We start from the raw sequence: 22,368 nt of genomic DNA on the forward strand, positions 1-22,368 counted from the left end.
TAATATTTTGGATTTTTATAATTATTTATTTAAAAATATCATTATTTACTTGTAAATTATTTATATTTTTATAAATAATAAATATGTGCTCGTCTTTCATGTGCTTTCAATTGGGTTTTATTTCAAGTAAATAACATAGCACAATTGGTAAGGAATAAGGTTTGCAAGTAAGAAGCAACGGGTTCGAATCTCATAAGTGGCATTGTCTCCTTGAATACAAGGGAGGCAAAGGGTGCCTAACACCTTCCTTGCCAAGTCGATTAGTGTTACTTCATACAAGTCTTCCAATAAACTGAAGGCCAATTCGCAAACCCAATTTATAATATCCAACATGTGGTGTGTGAATCATACATAGATATAATGGCATATAACAACCTCTTGAGAAAGCCCAAGCTTTGCGATCTCATGAATAACATCGTCGTTCGCTCTAGATGGTTGTTCTTCGAATGGGAAAAGCTTCGGAGGTATAACCAGCACGTGATGTCGAAGAGGAGTGAAATAGCAAAGGTTGTGATTTGGAGTGGAAGGACCTGGGTGTGAGGACAAAGAGTTGTCGAAGCTCGGCGGAGGCGGTGGAGAAAAGGATAGCCACGGAGGTGGGGAGAGCGCGCTTTGAGAGTGTTGATGAAGCTCTTTGGAGAACAACGGTAATCATAGTGATGGCGAAAATGAAAAAATCTAATGAGTGGGAGGGGAGGAAAGGGGAGGTGATAGATTTTTTTTATTCGAATAAGTGTTTGGTTCAAAATAAGAAAGGGGAAGGGAATGAAGGGGTTTTAATTAGAAATATGTTTGGTTGAGGAGGGGAAACGTTTTATTAATAAATTACATTTTTACACTTATGATCTTATAAAAATCAAATGATATTCAAATTTGAAAAATTTATACATAATATTTTGGTAAAAAAAATTTAATATTGAGGGGACTAAAACGTTATAACTTACCATAATGTTAATAAACTGAATACACTTGATTCAAATTATAACTCTCCGACACAAATGGAATTGTATACTAATAAAAATTTTTAAATCGTGATGAATCATCTAACCAAACAAATACATGGGATGTTTGTTTCAAGTTTAAAAATCACATTCCAGGGAAATCACATTATAGATATCCCCTCATCTCCCCTTCCCTCCATCTACCTCGAACCAAACACATCCTAACGGTGTAATCTAACAAAGAAGAAGATGTTTCAGGTAGTGGAAAGCGTGTGCGTGCGAGACTTTGTTATGATATCATAGGCCCTCGCATGTTGTATTGTCTATGATAACGATACGATTTTTTGAAGATACTAAAAAGTATATTTTCTTGGATTTTAAGAAAGAAAAAAAAAGTAATTTTATTATTTTTATTGATTATTTATATATTAGTTGAAAAGAAAAAATAATATACTTTCTTTAAAATAATTTACTAAAGTTATTTATTCTTAACAAATTTGCAAGAATAATTTTTAAAATTTTGCAACTATTTTAAAAAGTGTTTTGACATATATTATTTGGCTTTCAATTTTTGTTCATAGTAGTCTTTATTTTGTTGATATATTTTCATAGTATTTAAAATTCTGGTGTAACATAATATAAATTGTCTTATAGGATGTCAAGATATCTGGTCTGTTACAAACAGCATACACAAGATATTGATAGTTAAAGTAGTTGTTGAAAAGTAAAGTACACACAAGAATTGTTAACTCAGTCTGGTGAAATTACACCTACTATGGGGGCATACCAAGCCTGGAATGAAGTCCACTATCAGCAGTATTAATTCGAAGCTAAACTCCCAGTCTACAACTTCTCACTTAATCCCTACCCAATGACCCTTCTACCTAGATCCTCTCTAGATATGGAAAATCCCCATCCCACTTCCAACCATCACAATGGTGTTTTAAAGTTCTCCAATCCCAGGAGCTGTAACAACGGCCTAATTTCCACAATATTTTATCCACAGAATAGAAGACACACTTCCATGATGAGGAGACACACTCCTATGCCGGGCAGGAAGCTGCACTTCCCTCCATACTCAGCCTTGACTCTAGACTAAGAACACATAATTGGAGTTACTTAAAAGCTTCCTCCTAGAACAATACTCAACTCATTACCTAAAGGCTTCTGAGTGAGAACACGATGACCATCCCACAGATCGGGTGGTTCATCGACAACGGCAACCCTTATAATTTTACATGTTGGTCGACCTTTGAACCTAGGTTACAATGCTTCTATTTATAGCCTATTACCCAACTGGATTTAGGCTTCTAATCACAGCAAATATGTTGTTACAAATCTCCAAAAGATTCTCCTACAAAATAGGCCTTCAATCAAATCTTCCTAATTAATCTCCAAAAACAGAAAGTCTTCAATCAAACATATTCTGATTTGATTCTTCCAGATTCTTCTTTGCGCCACATACGCTTGCATACTATTATTTAGTAATATTCTGAATTGCTATTAATTGTTGAGTCAGATTCAATCAACAACAGTTCTGATTCAAGCGTGGTGTCGAATGGAACATGTTTCGACATCTTCTTTGACATGTTGCTTCCAGATATTGAAACTCTTCAACACAACATGTTCTTCTGTCAAGTAGATCTTCAATCTGTTTTCTCTTACAAGTATAATTCCTACTTAACTAATTACTGCTATATTAGTTTTACCAAACATAATGCCAATTCAATTAATAGAGAAACAACAATATTCTTTGATAGATATTGTAGCATATTTTTCTTATAATTATAACGTAATGTTTATTTAAGTGGAGTTTTTTTTATAAGTTAATATTATATCTATTAATTAAAATAGTATATGACATTTTTTTCTTTAACTGAATATATTTATGTATTAAAATTCTCTTTTAAAAAAAACAATTAAAAATTATATCTTTAAATCATAGGATTTTCAAGATAGGATACTCCTGAAGAGAGAAACCTGAGGATTTAAAAGAGATAAAATTAGATTTTATTTAGGGTTTAATGAATATGCACTGACATTGTAAAATAGTTTTACATTGTCGTCCAATAAACAACCACCAATTTGCCATGTCATTAAATTTTTTCAAAAATAAAAGAGTGTTTTAATTGAATACATGGTTGTGATTGGTTGACAGTATAAAACTATTTTACACTGTCAGTGCATCAACCCTTTTCTCTTTTATTTATCTTATAAATTTAATGTTTTAATGTATTATTAATAATATTGAAATAAAATGTCATAAATTAATTGCACTATTCTAATTTTAAATGAAATATAAGCGAGTTAAATTCATAGCATATAAGAATAATTTAATTTATTAGAATTTTTTATGTTTAAATTCTATTTAATTTTTTAAAAAATAACTTATTTTTTACAACTTGTTGTTTTAAATATAAAAAACTACAACTCTATAAAATGGAAAGATGAACTCAAGTGGATGATTAACAGAAACAAATGCAAGGGTGCTAAAAGAAACATTACGTTGTGCCTTTGAGACGGTTTACACTTGTTCGAGATTTAGAAATATCCGTTGTTTTGGCCAATCTATGAAGAGTGAAGCTATTGGACCGCAAATTATTGAGATGACTTTATACAGGTGTTGGATGAAATTGAAACTCATCTGTTAGTTTATTTTGGAACTTGGATCGCCTTATTTGTATTATTTTTTTGGCTTGAATAAAGTATTTTCTTTCCAAAAATATATATAAAAACTACCTTTTATTAAATTAAATAAATTACTATTATTTTTAGAAAAATTTTAAATTTATTAAATGTTTTTGAAAAAGAAAAATTTAATTTAAAAAATAAATATTTTACATTATTTTTAAATAAAAAAAATTAAAATTTAATACAAAATAAAATCCATAGCAAAAACCGCATAAAGCTTTCTAGCGGAATTACAGCGGATTTTATAAGGTAGTTTGGTTTTATTTAAAATAAAAAAATCCACAGAAAAATTTTCTACGAAACTACATGCGGATTTGACAATGTAGTTTAGTATTTTATTCAGAATATATTTTTTCGGTAGCAAAATCTGCAGGATTTTCTACAAAATTCTGATTCGTAGAAAAATATATTTTATTTAATGAAGACGTATGAAAATTCCCAGGTTTACCTGCGAATTATTTTTCGCAGGTAAATTTTGTATTTCTAACGTTCTTATCCATTTGTTTTATGCTTTTAACACCTGCTGTCAATTCTCTACAATCCTCTCTTATGCTCTCTTTTTGTGATGAGGATGAACAAATGGATCACAATCACATGATATATAATAGTGTTTCTGAATAACAACCAAGCACTCTTTCAAAGCCTCTATTATTTGGGCAATGCTAATGAGTGCCGCAGGGACACTGGTTAAAAGATTAAAAAGGTAAGTTGAGCATTGTTTAATAAAGTAAAAAAATATGTTTTTATCCAAAATATATGTATTAAATGCATTGAAAATATAAATAATTAAATTTTTTAAAGAAGATTAGATGTATTCAATATATTGAATCTAGAATATTTTCTTAATTTGGAATGCTTAACCAGTACTCCTGGGGCACTCGTTAGCATGACCCCTATAATGTACTAAAAATTTCTGAAAATAACGCATTGTCTCTTTTATTACAACTAAAATTAAAATGATTCTCTCTTTTAGATTCTTTATAAATTTTCTTAATTAATTATACATATTTATATTTTATTTTTTTAATATTTATTTTAAATAAAAATATGAACTCCCAAAGAATTTAAAATTTTATATAACTTTTATTCTTTAATATCTTTTATAAAATTTACAGAAATTTGAATTTATGTAAGGAATGCAAAGCCTAAGATATTTTTTAATCTTCTTTTAGATTCTAAACAATTTGAGAAAGTGATTAGGTTTTTTCTTCACCCACCTCCTAACCTTCTTGCCCACCCCTGATGAATTTACCACAATACCCCTTGTTTCGGAAGTTCATTTCCGAAACGGTACTTTTTTTTGGAAAAAAGGTGTTTTCGGAAATGAACTTCCGAAAACGTGTTTTTTTTAATATAAAATATTGATTTCGGAGATGCATCTCCGAAATAAAGTCACTTTTCAGAAAATGTGGTGTTTCGGAAGTTCATCTCCGAGCGCACCCCCCTTGGAGGAATTCGGAAATGCACTTCCGAAAATAGGTCTGGACAGAAGAAAATGAACAATTCGCTTTATTTAATCGGGTGAAAATTACAACGATAATATTACATAAAATTAAAGTTACATATTGTTAAACACGGGTAGGTGGGGATGAGAGAGTGGTGGGGAGAAAAAAAGGCTTCCAAATTTCAAAAGGTTTATTTATTATTTTAATAAAAATACGTACAACTGAAAGTAACAAATGACGGAGGAGGTGTAACCGGAGCCGAAACATATGACGGAGGAGGTGGATGTCCGGAGGAAGAAGACCCGGAGGTACGTCCACCGCGAGACAAAGGAGCCAATCAATGTAAGCTATAATTTATCATTATCATCAGGGGACGTCATTACAAAAAATTGGAAAAAAAATCTTATTATTTTTAATCTTGATTTTTTAGAAATGACGTCCCCAGATGATAATCATAAACTATAGCTTACATTGATTGGCTACTTTGTCTCGTGGTGGACGTATCTCCAGTTCTACTTCCTCCAGACATCCACCTCATCCGTCATATGTTCCGACCCCGGTTACCACTTCCAAAAACTAACATGATAAATCCAATACAAATACACTGTGCGATACAATCCGAAATCAAAACAAAACAAAAACATGTTATTCTGTCCGACGAGCGTTACAAAATACACATCAAACAAAAAAAAACACGTTATTCTTCCCGACGAGCGAACTCCTTCGAATGAAGATAATTATACCAATCCTCATCCCACTCAGTCTCAGAACCATCAGCGTTGATCACGACTCTCACGCCTGAAGACTGAGCTTGAGCATCCGGGCCCCGGGCCCCCTGGGAACGAGAAGTAGAGCCGGTCGAAACCTTCTTCTTCTCCTTCACCTCCTTCACCTCCTTCACCTCCTTCACCTCTTTCACCTCTTTCTTTGAAGAATCCTTTCTTCCCTTAGCGCCCTCTCTAAAAGACATGTTCCTGTAAACAATTGAAATCGATTAATATGCGAGACAAAATAAAAAACAAAAAAATTTGAACTTCTGATATATTTCGGAAGTTCATTTCCGAAAACTGGGATGGAGGTGTTTTCGGAAATGAACTTCCGAAACACCCCTGCGATGCAATTTCCTGCAACTTCCATGGCAGACCCCTAAATCAACCTTCAAACCAAATCAAAATGCTTCTAAACAACCTAAATACTACTAACAACCTAGCCATATATCATTTATGCAATTAAAATCCTAAATAACATGCATTTGAATAATAGATCTAAAAGTTTCAAAACTTACAAAGTGTTAGGATTGAGGGCTTTTGAATGTTGTTTAGCAGTGTGATTGGAGCCTTGATGCAGCTTTGGAATTCTGTTTGCACAAATTTTCGCCTATGCCACTTTTTGTTTTGATTTAGGGTAAATGATTGGGGGAGGGGGAGTGTTTTGATAAATCTGCAGAAATCGCAGTATTTCGGAAGTGAACTTCCGAAATAATTGTTTCGGAAATGAACTTCCGAAGTAAGTCAATTTTTTTAAAAAACACGCTTTCGGAAATGAACTTCTGAAGCAGGGGTAGTTTTGGTTTTTCGCAGGAGGTGACCACCCATAGGGAGGTGGGTAAAGAAATTTTCAAGTGATTATTAAGTCTTGCATACAAGTTAGTAGTCAGAAATTATGGATGGAAATTTGATGTATCGGTGGTCCACCATGATAAGTCCCATATTGAGAAAGGGACTATACCAACCAAATTTGTTAGTAGGGCAATGGAATAACTCAAACCACAAGTGATAAAATAAAATTTTGATCTTCTGAATAACTGGTTAATAAAATATAAGCATCTCTTTTTACAAGATATTAGAAATTTAAAAAAGAGATGAAATTTACTACTTAAAGAGGGACTTAGAGGAATCTAAGTCACCTCACAATCACACATCCAAGTGATGATTATCCGATAAAACTGCACAATTGTATTTAAAAATATAATTTGAAAACTATAAAAAAAGAATTAAATTTGATTTTTTTACCGTGCAATCAAGATTCAACCGTTTATAACGTCGTAAGGGGTGGCAAAGTGGGTGGCCCGTCCCGTTTAGGCCCGCACCATTTAAACCCGTCCAAAAGCGGGGTGGGGCGGGGCGGGCCTACTTAGGTGTCCGAGCTCAAAAGTCATGTCCGCCCCGTTTACTAACGAGTTGACGGGTTGGCGGCCCGGCCCGCCAGTTTTTTTTTATTTTTTTATTTTACAATTTGATTTACCACATAATTTACAAAAAAATTAATTATAACCAAAAAGGTCGATAAAATATTTTTTTTAAAAACGCACAATAGAACTTCAACATATCTTAAGTCCACACAGTTCAAAAAATAAAACAAATAAAGATCAATTATAACAAAAAAAAAATAACGAAATAAACTCAACCACAATAAAAAAGCGTATCAAAATAAATAATACATATCACTTTAATCCTATTTAAAAACTAACTACTAAAACACCCAATTAAGAATTTACATAAAACTGACTGTGATAACAATTATACCGTATAATACATCACGGTGCATAAAATAGTAGTGCATAAAATATCAACACCTAACTTTCTCACTAATTACTTCATATAAACTTTTATATTAAGTGATTCCTTAATAGTTAAATTCAAAATTTGTCACACTTATAGACTCATCAAATTCCTCTTTTTCTTAAAATCAACATCTATTTCTAAAGAAAACATGTGAGCTAATGTATTAACAACTTAATAATTATGCATGTTATACAACTTTTCTTTTATTTCAAGCTTTTCCAATCAACACGTGTATTAGAAAGTTATAGAAAGAACGTTACAATTATAATTCAATTTGTATGTATAATAATTTAGAATACAATTCAATCAATATAATTTTAAGAGAAGAGTGTTGTTTTTATAGTTAAAGTTATTTTAATTCTAAATAAAAAATAATTTTTTTAACAAAAAGTCCGCGGGCAAAACCCGCTCCGCCCCGTCTCGGTCCGATTTTTTAAGCGGGTTAGACGGGGCGGGCCAACTTAAGGTACCGAGCCGAAAATCTCAGCCCAACCCGCCCAAAATGGCGAGTTAAACGGGCCGACCTGTCGGGCCTGACCCATTTTGCCACCACTCATAAGAGTGTGAATGCGATTTTTGCTTAAACTTAAAAGGAAAAGTCTTGCGAGGTGATTTTCGTAGTAATAGGCTGATCCTAAATGTCTAACCAAATGAAATTTTATCCCCACAGTTTTTTTGTTTTTAATGTAGCTGTCCATTTGGCAAAGACAATTGAACAAAAAGAATTCTACCTAAGAAAATTCAACAAAAAAAATTATTTTTCTCACTGAAGAAAGTACTGAGAAATTTCTTAAACAGTTGTATTAGCATCCCTAAGACAGCATAAATAAGTTAAGTTGCTTCTAAGAATCTAGAATTAAATCTTAGCTCTAAACAATGATTCTACCATTCACAATATTTCATATCATTGTTTTAATAATATCTCCTCCACTAGCCTCAGGTTGTAATTCAACATGTGGAAGTTTGTATATTCCTTTCCCATTCGGAATGGATGAACCTCATTGCTATGCACACAAATGGTTTGAAATAGAATGCAAATTAGGCAGAAATTCTTCTGATATTCCTAAACCTTACTTGAAGTCGTTAAATCTTGAGGTAAGAGATTTTGACGCAAACTCGAGCTTGGTTACAATTATGAGCCCAATTTACCATTCCAATTGTAAAAAAAAAACAAAAACAGTAGCAACAGTAATAAAATTGTTACTCTTAGCGACAGTCCTTTTGTCTATTCACAGGATGAAAACACATTTCTAGCTGTGGGATGTAACAATCTTGCTTTTCTTCAGTCAAACGGGACAACTGTTGGTGGTTGTGTATCAATTTGCGACAACAACAGTAACAATTTCATGGGAATAGAAATTAGTTTAAATGTATTTATTTAGTGTAATTACCGATATAGCCCTGTAACCTTTATATATACGAGAAATAATAATGAGAAAAGCATCAAGCCAAGAATTATTGACATGGTATCAGTAGGTTTTCGATCAAACCTGTGAGTATTAGGTTAATCTTGTCTTTATTCAGCGACACCCCACTGGGTCGCTCTTGAAATCGTCTCGGTAGATCTCGTTTCTCGGTACTTGAAATCATCTCGGTTCTCGGTAATCTCTTCCAAGATTGCGATTCTAATCTCGGGTGCTTACAAATCGTGTTTGCTTTGATCGTGTTATCGTATCGGTGTCGGCAAATATTCTGAATTAGGGTTTTGACTCTGTGTCGGCAATTATTCTGAATTAGGGTTTTGACTCTGTGTCGGCAATTATTCTGAATTAGAGTTTTGACTCTGTGTCGGCAATTATTCTGAATTAGGGTTTTGACTTGGTGTCGGCGAGTATCCTGAATTGGGGTGTTGATTTGGTGTCGGCAAGTATTTTCTTCAGTGTTCCGTTGGTGTTTCTTGTTTCACGTTAACAAAATTGTTACGTTAACAAAATTGTTCTTAAGTCATCTCTGATATTATGGCTTCCGAAGAAGAGATAGATCATATTTGTGTTCGTTTTACCGGAAAGAATTATCTTGTTTGGGAATTTCAGTTTCGGATGTATGTCAAAGGGAAAGGATTATGGAGTCACTTGGACGATGTCTCTTTGGCACCGTTAGAGACAACTGACTTAGATGCATGGGAAATAGAAGATGCTCAGATTATCACTTGGATTCTCGGTACTATTGATCCTCACATGATTAATAATTTGCGATCTTTTTCCACTGCCCAAGAAATGTGGAACTACTTGAAGCGTATCTATAACCTAGACAATGCGGCCAAACGTTTTCAGTTGGAGCTAGACATTGCCAATTACAAACAAGGCAATCTGTCTGTTCAAGAATATTATTCTGGTTTTTTGAATTTGTGGACAGAACACTCTGCAGTTATACATGTTGATGTTCCCAAAAGTCCTCTCGCGGATGTCCAAGAGGTCTACAATACTAGTAGGCGAAATCAATTTCTCATGAAGCTTCGTGCAGAATTTGAGGTTGTCAGAGGTGCCTTGTTGAATAGGAATCCCGTTCCTTCTTTAGATACATGTGTCGGTGAACTTCTCAGAGAGGAACAACGTCTTGCTACTCAAGGATCCATGTCTCGTGATGTTGTCATTTCTGAGTCTGCTATGTTTGCATATGCTCCTCATAGTAGAGGTAAAGGTCGTGATATTCGACATGTCCAATGTTTCTCTTGCAAACAATTTGGACATTTTGCTCAGAGTTGTAGTAAGAAGTTTTGTAATTATTGCAAGAAGCGGGGCCATATTATCTCTGATTGTCCCACCCGTCCTCCACGATCAACACAACGTTCGGTGCAAGCATTTTCTGCTAGTACAAGCTCTGCAGTTGGTCCTTCCATCATCAATCCATCTAATGGTGGTGCTCTCCAACCTGAAATAATCCAACAGATGGTACTTTCCGCTCTATCAACCTTGGGAATTCAGGGTAAGTCTTCGAATGTTTCCCGCCCGTGGTTTCTTGATTCTGGTGCATCCAATCACATGACCGCCTCTTCTGAATACTTGCACAATTTACATTCTTACCATGGTAATCAGAAAATTCAAATTGCGGATGGTAATGCTCTCTCTATCACGAATGTTGGTGACCTCAACTCTGATTTTCGGGATGTGTTTGTAGCACCTGGACTTGCTTCTAATTTATTATCTGTTGGTCAATTGGTTGATAATAATTGTAATGTAAATTTTTCTCGTGATGGTTGCCTTGTGCAGGAACAGGTGTCGGGGAAGGTGGTTGCGAAGGGGCCTAAAGTGGGAAGACTGTTTCCACTTCAGTTTATTTCTAGTCATTTATCTCTTGTTTGTAAAAATGTCTTGAATTCTTATGAGGATTGGCATAGAAAATTGGGTCATCCTAACTCTGCTGTTTTATCTCATTTATTTAAAAATGGTTTATTGGGAAATAAAAGTGTTGTTTCTAATGCCTCTCTTTCATGTTCTGTTTGCAAATTAGCTAAAAGTAAAACACTTCCTTTTCCGCCTGGTGCTTATCGGGCTTCCTCTTGTTTTGAACTGATTCATAGTGATGTATGGGGTATGTCTCCTGTAGTTTCTCATGCTCGCTATAAATATTTTGTTACATTTATTGATGATTATAGTCGTTTTACTTGGATATATTTTCTTCGGTCTAAATCTGAAGTGTTTTCTATGTTTAAGAAATTTCTGACATATGTTGAAACTCAATTTCATGAAAGTGTTAAAATTTTTCGCTCTGATTCTGGTGGTGAGTACATGTCTCGTGAGTTTCAAGAATTTCTTCAACAAAAAGGCATTTTGTCTCAACGATCTTGTCGCAATACCCCCCAACAAAATGGGATGGCAGAACGCAAGAATCGTCATTTGCTTGATGTGACCCGCACTTTACTTCTTCAAGCTTCTGTACCACCCCGATTTTGGGTGGAGGCTCTTTCCACAGCTGTCTTCTTGATCAATCGTCTTCCTTCTACGGTTATTGATCTCGATTCTCCCTTTTTTCGTCTTTTTAAAATTCAGCCTAATTATAATGATTTACATACCTTTGGATGTGTTTGTTTTGTTCACTTACCTCCATTTGAAAGGCATAAGCTTGGAGCGCAGTCTGTTCAATGTGCGTTTATGGGGTATAGTCACTCTCATAAGGGATTTGTGTGTTATGATGTCACTAACCATCGTTTTCGTATTTCTAGGAATGTGACATTTTTTGATAATCAGTTTATGTTTCCATGTGTTTCTCCTGTCATGAATGATATTGTTACTCTTCCTAGGTTTTCTATTATGCATCAATCTATAGAACGCTATAAACCAGGTCATGTATATGTCAGAAAACACAAACAGCAGGTTCCCACACCCCTTCCCGACGCTGAACCGCCACCTGATCCTGTAATGGTTGAACCACGACGTTCTGGTCGAATATCTCGAGCACCAGATAGATATTCACCAGACAGGTATGATTCCTCACATACTTCTCTGACTGCCACACTCTCTAGCATATCTATTCCTACTTGCTATTCACAGGCTGTTAAAGATGTACGTTGGATAAAAGCAATGAATGAGGAACTTCAAGCTCTTCAAGAGAATTTCACATGGGATATTGTCTCCTGTCCTCCTGATGTTAAACCCATTGGCTGCAAATGGGTGTATTCTGTGAAATTGAATTCTGATGGGTCCCTTAACCGTTTCAAGGCTCGCTTGGTTGCCTTAGGAAACAAGCAGGAATATGGAATTGATTATGATGAGACATTTGCACCGGTTGCCAAAATGACATCTGTCCGTACGGTACTCTCTATAGCTGCTTCTAACGGGTGGACTCTTCATCAATTAGATGTGAAAAATGCTTTTCTTCATGGTGACCTGGCGGAAGATATTTATATGACTCCTCCTCAAGGTTTATTTCCGTCATCTAAGGGTGTGTGCAAGCTCAAACGCTCCTTATACGGTTTGAAACAAGCGCCTAGAGCATGGTATGAAAAATTTCGCTCCACTCTACTTGGGTTTTCCTTTACTCAGAGTCAGTACGATTCTTCTCTATTTATTCATAGAACATCTACTGGAATTGTCCTACTTCTTCTGTATGTTGATGATATGATTATTACTGGTTCTGATCATGCTTCCATTCAAAGCCTTAAACAGCAGTTACAAGCAGCGTTTCATATGAAAGATCTTGGTAATTTGCATTATTTTCTTGGTCTTGAGGTTAATTCTACATCCAAGGGCATATTCCTCCATCAACACAAGTATGCCACAGATTTAATTTCTATGGCTGGTCTGCAATCGGCTAATCCAGTAGATACTCCTCTTGAGGTTAATGTTAAATATCATCGTGATGATGGTGATCTGTTGCATGATCCTTTATTGTATCGTCAACTCGTGGGTAGCCTTAATTACTTGACTATTACTCGCCCTGACATATCATTTGCTGTTCAACAAGTAAGTCAATTCATGCACTCTCCTCGCCACCTACACCTGGCAGCAGTTCGACGTATAATTCGTTACTTGAAGGGAAGCTCTCATCGTGGTTTATTCTTTCCTACTGGCGTTCCTCTTAAATTGAGTGCTTATAGTGATGCCGATTGGGTAGGGTGCCCTGATACTCGACGATCTGTCACTGGTTGGTGCATGTTTCTTGGCTCTTCATTGATCTCATGGAAAAGTAAGAAACAAGCGAGAGTCTCTAAATCTTCTACTGAATCTGAGTATCGTGCCATGTCTGCTGCTTGTTCTGAAATAATTTGGCTTCGTGGTCTTTTGGCTGAACTTGGATTTTCTCAAATAGAGCCAACTTCACTTTATGCTGACAATACAAGTGCCATCCAAATTGTTGCGAATCCTGTTTTTCATGAACGCACCAAACATATTGAAGTTGATTGTCACTCAATCCGTGACGCTTATGATGACAGAATAATATCACTTCCTCATGTCAGTACTCAGTTGCAGATTGCAGATATTCTTACCAAGGCTGTTCCGCGTCCACGTCATCAGTTTCTTGTTAGCAAATTGATGCTCATTGACAAGCAGCATCAATTTGAGGGGGGATGTGAATAGGAATTAGTTTAAATGTATTTATTTAGTGTAATTACCGATATAGCCCTGTAACCTTTATATATACGAGAAATAATAATGAGAAAAGCATCAAGCCAAGAATTATTGACATTTCAATATAGGTAACTACGATTGTAATGGAAGGTATTGTTGTAAGACTTCTTTGCCTTCACATCTTTCAGAGTTTAATGCAACACTCAGAGGTTTAAGCGAACTGAGTAGTGGTGGGTGTGGTTATGCTTTAATTGCAAGTAGTAGTTATTTGTTAAGATTAGATAGTCCAATTATGAGTAATTATGAGACTGAAGAGAAATTGAATGAGTTGAAGAATATGGAATATGCTCCCGTAGTGCTTGAGTGGGAGATTTTGAATGATATGTTAACTAATTCCACATTTAAACTACCTCCAAATTGTTATGACTCCAACGTTACTTCTTTAAGTAACAGAAACACTGGTAGGCAATGTCGATGCTCGTCCTAGCAGCAAGACGATGACTATGACTCTCCCTACCCTGATGGAGAATACTATGGCAATCCATACATTGCTGGAGGCTGTAAAGGTTTTTCAATATCTTCCTTTTTATATTACAATATCATATCATGTTTTATTGCTCTAAGGAACAAACTAGTTTTCTAAAGAAATCAATTACAAATTGTCTTGGTATAGATTCTATCTGCTTCCATGCCCCATTTCAAATTCAATTTCACCTCAACAAAATATATATATGAGTTTTAAACTACTCAAGCTAACTTGGTTCTTTATTTCGGCAGATACAGATACAGTTCCAAAGTACTACTTTCATAAGAATAATCGATGGAACAAGTGGGTCATTGTAGGTATGTACAAATTTCTTAAATGAATCATAATAATAATAATTTTATTGCATTTCATCGAACTTGGTTGATTCTAAGCTAGAGTTTGGTGAATTAACATTTAATTGGTACTTATACAACTATAGGATCCCATTAATAGAATCAATTATTTGAATTATACTCAATCAATCATAATATTTGTTTGAGAGTTGGTTTTAATACACACACGTGATTTATTATGACAAATATGCAGGAATTGCATCAAGTCTCGGATCCATCGGTTTCCTCATCGGTCTACTGTTTTTGTACAAAGTTTTGAAACGAAGAATGATAAAGAAACGCAAGGAAAAATTCTTCAAAAGAAATGGTGGTTTGTTGTTGCAAAAAAGAATATCTTCAGGAGAAGTCAACATTGACAGAACCACTCTATTCACTTTAAGGGATTTAAAGAAAGCAACTGACAATTTCAATAAGGATAGAATTCTTGGAAAGGGAGGCCAAGGCACTGTTTACAAAGGCATGTTGGTGGATGGTAAAATTGTTGCAGTGAAAAAGTTTAAGGTTGAAGGAAAGGTTGAAGAGTTCATAAATGAGTTTGTTATTCTTTCACAAATCAACAATAGAAATGTTGTTAAATTATTGGGGTGTTGTTTGGAGACAGAAATTCCTTTGCTTGTTTATGAATTCATTCCCAATGGCAATCTTTTTGAGTATTTGCATGATCAAAATGAGGACATACCAATGACATGGGACATGCGTTTGAGAATTGCTTGTGAAGTTGGTGGTGCTTTATTTTATTTGCACTCAGTTGCATCTCAACCAATTTATCATAGAGATGTCAAATCAACAAATATACTATTGGATGAAAAGTATAGGGCAAAATTAGCCGACTTTGGAGCATCAAGAATAATTTCAATTGAAGCAACTCACCTTACCACAATGGTTCAAGGTACTTTTGGATACTTAGACCCTGAATATTTTTACACTAGTCAATTTACAGAGAAAAGTGATGTTTACAGCTTTGGAGTAGTCCTTGCTGAACTTTTAACTGGTAAGAAACCAATATCTTCTACAAAAATATCTGGGGAATCACAAAATTTAGCTTCCTATTTTGTTCAGTGTATAGAGGAGAATATGTTGTTTGACATAATGGACAAAAGGGTCACAAAAGGAGGGGAGAAAGAACATATCATTGCAGTTGCAAATCTTGCATATAGATGCTTAGAAATAAATGGAAGAAAACGACCAACTATGAAAGAAGTCACATTAGAATTGGAAGGGATTAGGGGATTCAATAAGAAGCTTAATGCACAGCCAAATGACAAGGAAATTGAGTTTTCTGGAATTGAACAATGCCAACCTTGGGATGGGTTTTCTGCATCAAATTCATTACCAATTATGAGTAGCCAAACACACTCGGAGGTTATGCACATTCTGGCAATAGAATAGTTGGTTTTCTTAATTGTGTTTCTTTGGTATTAATTATTGTATCATTTGATTATAAATAAGAGTTTGCATAGGGAGGTAGTTATGGACAGTGAATTATATTTGATGTATTTAGTAATCATAAAGTCATTTGCTTGAGGTCTTGTGTGCAAATATGTGAGAATAAGTTTAAAAAAAAGATAATAGCATTGATGTAGTTTCTCTCCTTTTATTTCATTTTTTTAAGTGAATGAACATATGCTATCTTGAAAGTGTGTGACACTACAAAGTTATCGTGATGGTTGATTGGTAGAAGTGGTTGATCCTGAAGTTGGTATGTTGGAACAATCCAAAGATGCAGATACTGAGTCTTCAGTATGCCAGTACACATAGGCCCTTCTAGCACGAGGCTTGAAAGAGAGAAGTGATTAAGTCTGAAATCCGACCAATACGACTTGAGATCGACTTGACTTTGTAGGCGATTTGTTCCTCTATAGTTTTAATTCATAATATTTGTATAGAGTCTCTTGTAGGCGCAATGATGCCTCAGAGGATTTAAGTATAATACAACTAAGGGAGTAGTTTATAGGCACAAGGATACCCCTAAGGGTTCTAGCATAATGTCCCGTAGGGAGTATCCCTTAGGCACAAGGATACATCGTAGGATTCCAGAATAATGCTTTTGTAGATGCAGGGATACCCTAGAGGATTCCAACATAATGCCTAGTAGGGAGTAGCTCGTAGGCACAAAGATATCTCGGAGGGTTCCAGCAAAATACTCCGTATGAAATAGCCTATAAACGCAAGGATACTCTAGAGGGTTCCAATATCTTACCCCGTAAGTACTTAAATATGTTGTTGAGTCATTTGCATGGTTCATAGAATTGATGAGTTTAGTTAAGTTTTTCTTCTTTTATTGGTGTATCTATAGCTTTTGACAAACTTGACAATTTTTGACATTTATCTTTCCTCATATCTGCTTTACTTCTCACACTAGCCATCAGCTGGCCTAACCTGACCTTATTTGTTGGTCGAGCTATACTTTGTGGCTGCTATTTGGCTCTGTCCTAATTTGGATAGTCCAATTGTTCCCAAATTTAAATTAAGAATATAGCTAACAAAACCTCTTTCATTATGATGGCATATACCTTGCCATTGATTTAATTCTATTCCTATCCACTTTAGAGGCTCATATCATAACAAGTAATTTATTCGTTAATATATAATACTCATATATATAGAGAAATGTATTATGAAATATAATGAAGTTGTGTAGTCCAACAAATATGGAATAATGAAGGAACGTCATTATAAATTAACTTCAACATCCCAAATCCTTAGTTATTTAAATAACTTATTTTCAATACCATAAATTAGGATATTTTGTCGTAACCAAAAACTTATCACGTTACTAAAAAAAGAATCTAAGGATTGCTTTTTAGATTTTTCTATCAATTCTGTATCGATATCATCACAAAATGATCCAGTGGATTTTCATGAATATTTCACATTTTAACATATCATCACGAAATGATCCGGTGGATTTTCTCCCAAGGTATCATCAATTCAACCATAATAACATTGCATTTATTTTGCTCTCTTCGACCTTTTGTTTGGTTCCATAATAAAATTTATTATTTCTTTGCTTCATTTCATCTTTTCTATCTACTATGGTTAGGTATTTTAATCGCCTATCTTGTTAATACCTTGACAACTTGTCGACACTTCTCTATATGCATTATTAGCAACGGGTTGTTCCATAATAAAAAATGCTTAACATTGATAAGGACACAAACTAACTTTACACAAAAATGACCACTTACCGACAACCTTAACTAATACGGCTATTACTCTCAAGAATGGTCATTTATTGATAGTAACTGTTATGGGCCGACTACATCTACCTCAATCTGACCATGTCTTCATAGACCTTATTACCATAAGATGAGAATGTCTCGGATTCATATCAGGTGTTCACTAACCTTTAAGAAGATTCTATTGACCACTGGACCATTCAAGATATAGGAGTAGGAGATCTATGCCTCCAACGCAACCAAAGGTCCATCGCATTCAACGTTGGAAAGAGAGAAAGACAATTATTCCTCTTGCTTGTATATACGGGATGTTGACATTTCACTACAAGAAAAAAATAGTTTTACGACACATGAGTTGCGACAGTTCCCATAAAACCGTCCTCATTCTTATATTGTGACAGTTATCACGACAGTTAGAGCCAACTGTCGTAGATATTTAGGCATGTTGAGTAACATAATTGCGACAGTTACCAAAGAACCGTCATTTTTCCACACTCGCGACCATTAGAACAAGCTGTCGCGACTACTTTGACCAATAATAATCATTACTTTTTTTAGTCTTTTATTTTCTCACTTTTTTCTTTCATTGTTTAATTTTCTTTTTCACTTTCATTAATTAATTTTAATAATAGTAATAATAATTACAATATTAATTACTAATTATAATTATATTAATACTAATAGTATTTATAATATAATAGTAATATCTATATATATATTTTCAATAAAAACATAATTGTAGCCCTTAAAAGAGATTCACGACGGTTCAACAACGGTCGGCCCAGTCTTTCTCCATTCCCGCAAAAGTTTTGAGAAATTTTAGGCTACGACGGTTGAAAATACAGTCGTCCCTCTAAATTCTAAAAGAAGGCGCTTAGACATTTGGACAAAGTGGGAAAAGTAGCTTCAGTCTCTCAGCTGTGAATCTCTAAGCCCTGAATCGCACTCTCAACTGTAAATCTCTAAACCCTAAGTTCTCAAACCGCCATCCCTCTGCAACAGTGAATATCTCTCTCAGCCGCGCATCTCTCTCAGCTTCGAGCTTTCCTCTCTCAGCCGCCACCACAAATCTTTCTTAACAGGTTTGTCTTCCATCTGTATAAGTTGTGGATTTGCGGGAAAATGTTCCGTGCGTGATACAGTTTAACGTGAAAATATGATGTCTAAACATGGTTATTAATTGAGTCAAGGGTTTTGAATTTTAGTTAGGATTTGATTTGTTAGGGTTTATTTTTTTACGCAAGGGTTCCATTTTGACAATAGGGATTCCAATTTTTAATGAACTTTTGTTTGTATGGTGTATTGATAATGTACAGGTTTCTCTCTGTGTTGTTCATGAGATTGTATTTTTAAGCCTTTAGGTAGGTTTAGAGTTTTTAAAAACTTTTGATTAGATTTTTATGGTTGAATTGGTTTCAAACCTATAATGTACTTTTGATTGATTGAATTTTAGAAGATTGTTGAGTTTGTCACTGAACAAGTCAATGAAATTAATCAGTACTATTCAACATTGGCTAAGTTACTGGGCCAACCTTATGAAAATATGTACCTTGAAAGCTTATTCTCCATGGCTTGGAAATTTGGAAAGTTTTAAATGATACCGTCGGTACGATACTCACCAATATCATCATTTTATGTTTTTGTTTATAGTGAAGAGAAGGTAGCTCTGGTTGTGTTCTCCAGCCTGTGTCCAGCTCTAAGATGAATCAATTCTTCTCCAAGCTGCTCCTTCAAAGGTTTGTTTTTGGAACTGTTAATGAGCATTAAAGTACTTTTGTTGAAATAAGATGATGTGGGTTCGAACTCGCTCATATAGTTGAATGTCCATATAAAACTATCATTCTTAAATAAATACAAGTGAGGCAAAATAAGCTTCTAAGCACCCTTTCTTCATAATAAGATTTGTTTTAATATGGAAAGAAGCAGAGAAACGGGAATCATGGAAGAATAAAGGTCATGGGGAATTTAGGCAAGTCACTGAAGGGGATTTCTTGGGTGAAGTCACTGGAAGTGAAAAAATCTGTCATTTCTACCACTAGGAGCTCTATCGATGCAAGTATGACTTTTTACTCAAACTATTGCTCATTGAATCTAGCATCCATCCCTATCTCTTAATATCTGAACTAACAGTTATATGTGCATGTTTTTATTGTATCAATATATACTTTCAGGATAATGGATAAGCACTTAAAGTCCCTTTCAACAAAACATATTGATACAAAGTTCATCAGGCTTGATGCAGAGGTCAGCTTGAAAACTTTCTCAGAGTTCATTCAATAACTGTGTCATTTTACATATTATTTAAATGCAAATATTTGTCTTGGCAATTCAGTAAAAATGTTAACTGTTAAAAATTGGCAATCAAAACTTTGACTAGCCAAAAACCATTCATAACTTACTGCAGCGCCAGGTAATGAAGCTCTCTTGAGATTGTCACCATTCTTTGAAGTCTGCACATGTTTAAAAACTTCCCTTTAGTTTATTTTCTCAAGAAATTAACTCTCCACTATGGATTCCATTGTACGAATGTAGTTCTAAATGGAGTCCAAGAATTGGAGTTTAGATATCTGCAGTAGAAATTTAGATTCTGTCTTATAGAGGTATTGATCTAAATCAGGCTGCTCGAAAGGTTACAGAAGTTCATAATCTATTTTTCAGAGGTATTGATCAAAATCAGGCTGTTCAGAAGGTCGTTGAGAGAAGAATTCAGATATAGTCGCATATTCAACAGGTTCTTGAACCCATATTCTTTTTTTAATAATGAAAAATATGTTTCATTTCAGATCTGGTGTAGGAAGCTTTAGATTCTGCTTTGTTATGGTGCATGTAAGTACCTTGGTTCATTTAAAATGGATCTACTTCTATGTGCTCCAGATCAAGCCAGAACTATTGCAGTTTGCTATGCGGACTGGTATGTTTGGAGTTAACTGTTAGCTGAGTTCATGAATAAGGAATTATGGCCAATGTGATTGATGGAATCAATTTCGGTATTGGAAATATTAATAAGCTTGAATTTGATTATACAGTAGAGTGAAAACAAAAAAATTATGAAAATTAAGTGGTCCAATGTGTCTTAGAAGCATACTGCTAGAGAGTGATCAATTTTAGAAAGGTCTAGTGGCTGTTATTTTGGTGTCGTAGCTTCCATATTTTGGCCGAGTTGGAGAGGCATGTCTCAGCTCTGAAATAATAGATTATGACAAATTGGCTTTCGAGGGAATTGGTGGTGTATGGCCAAGATCTTCAGGTGCATCTTCCGATGGCATGTCAGTCACCATTAATGTTATGTTTTTCTTCCAAACTGGTGGTCCTCACTCATGCATAATAGGTACAGGATAGTGTTACCATTTTATAAACCACATGAGCAAACAATGATGCCTAATTATAATAGGAAACAATGGTGCCTTATTCATATGGGAAAAAAGTGGTTTGTTTAAAATCTCAGCATTCACAAAGAACACCTAAGGAACCTATATTTATATGTTATTAGTCACATAAATTTATTCTTATATCTTTCTATTGACTTGGTGTGGCTCGTAGAGTATGAATAAATGATGTTGAAAAGAATACAATCACTACAAGAAAATTTCCAATTTGCAACATATATTCTGCGTTGAAAGTGAAGGTGCGTATATATCATTTATTTTTTAGGTTTTACACTTCTATATGTAACTCCAAATAAATTGTCTCAATGTTTATTTGATTTTTCTATGTTGTGTCATTTTTTTTAATGTTTAATATTTATCTTCTATTTGTTTAATTTGAATATTTAGGGTAATTGATTTTTGTTCTTTAGGGTTAATTGATTTTAGAATTGTATCATGTTCAATTATTGTTATGTAGAAGAGTTTATTTATTGGTCATTATTTCAGTTTTGACATTTTTTTTCTTTTAGTTTGGCATTTTTTTCCGGTTGCACTTTCGATGGCTTGATGCGCAATTGGCGGGACTAGTTTTTCACATCAATGATATTGTATATGGACTGGATTTTAAAAAAAACCATTGTTGAGTTTCATTTATATCATGGAGACTAAGCTCATTTTCATTGTTAAATATAGGAACATTCGGCGAAGAGTCACGACAAGATCGAGATGACCCTAAGTAAGTGGTTATGCTAAGTCTGAAGCTTATATTTCGTGAATGAAACCGAGAAAGAAACCGACTTAAAGAGTTTGTGGACTGAGTTGAAGAACCATGTGCCGAGATGCTCGCAGTTCTGGATTCAGTGTGACTCTGCTAATCAATATCAATATTAGAACATTCTTTCTATGAATCTGCCTTAGATTTTATTGTTGTTTTAGGTTAATTCTGAATTTTGATGTATTTCTTAGTTAAGTTATGTATGATCTTGAGAAATATCTCTGTATTGTTTTTGAATTCTGGAAATCACATTTTTTTCAATATATTTTGAATGCACTAGTTAGCATTCAATCATTGGGTAGTTTGTTATAAAATTAATATATTTACGGGGTTAAACCCCATAATTTTTTTAAAAAAGTAATATATTTAGCGGGGGTTGCAAACCCCCATAATTTATTTTAAAATTAAATATAATATAAATAACGACAGTTTGAAACAGTCGTAATAAGATTTGAAAAATAATTAAAACTGAAATTCACGACGGTTAGTAACCGCTGCTACATGTAGTTTACGACAGTTTG

At 34.4% G+C, this 22,368-nt stretch overlaps 1 protein-coding gene and 1 long non-coding RNA gene across 7 annotated transcripts; both read left to right on the plus strand.

Moving 5' to 3' along the window:
* The first annotated feature begins 8,628 nt into the window (after positions 1-8,628).
* LOC131597982 (wall-associated receptor kinase-like 1) lies at positions 8,629-15,917 on the plus strand. The gene is made up of 7 exons (XM_058870637.1): positions 8,629-8,736; positions 8,877-9,011; positions 10,341-10,566; positions 13,778-14,001; positions 14,140-14,215; positions 14,427-14,492; positions 14,722-15,917. The coding sequence occupies exons 1-7, from the start codon at positions 8,629-8,631 to the stop codon at positions 15,915-15,917; spliced, it is 2,031 nt and encodes a 676-aa protein (XP_058726620.1).
* A 2,551-nt stretch (positions 15,918-18,468) lies between these two features.
* Positions 18,469-22,139, plus strand: LOC131595331 (uncharacterized). Of its 6 annotated transcripts, none has more exons than XR_009281812.1 (7): positions 18,469-18,789; positions 19,358-19,443; positions 19,628-19,763; positions 19,879-19,951; positions 20,325-20,438; positions 21,248-21,332; positions 21,603-22,139. It is a non-coding gene; the product is annotated as an uncharacterized LOC131595331 (long non-coding RNA). The 6 variants fall into 6 exon arrangements; XR_009281813.1 differs by having other exon boundaries at positions 20,366-20,438; XR_009281810.1 differs by having other exon boundaries at positions 20,325-21,332.
* The last annotated feature ends 229 nt before the right edge of the window (positions 22,140-22,368 follow it).

This window comes from Vicia villosa, linkage group LG4 (genome assembly GCF_029867415.1).
Source record: "Vicia villosa cultivar HV-30 ecotype Madison, WI linkage group LG4, Vvil1.0, whole genome shotgun sequence".
Lineage (NCBI taxonomy): Eukaryota > Viridiplantae > Streptophyta > Magnoliopsida > Fabales > Fabaceae > Vicia > Vicia villosa.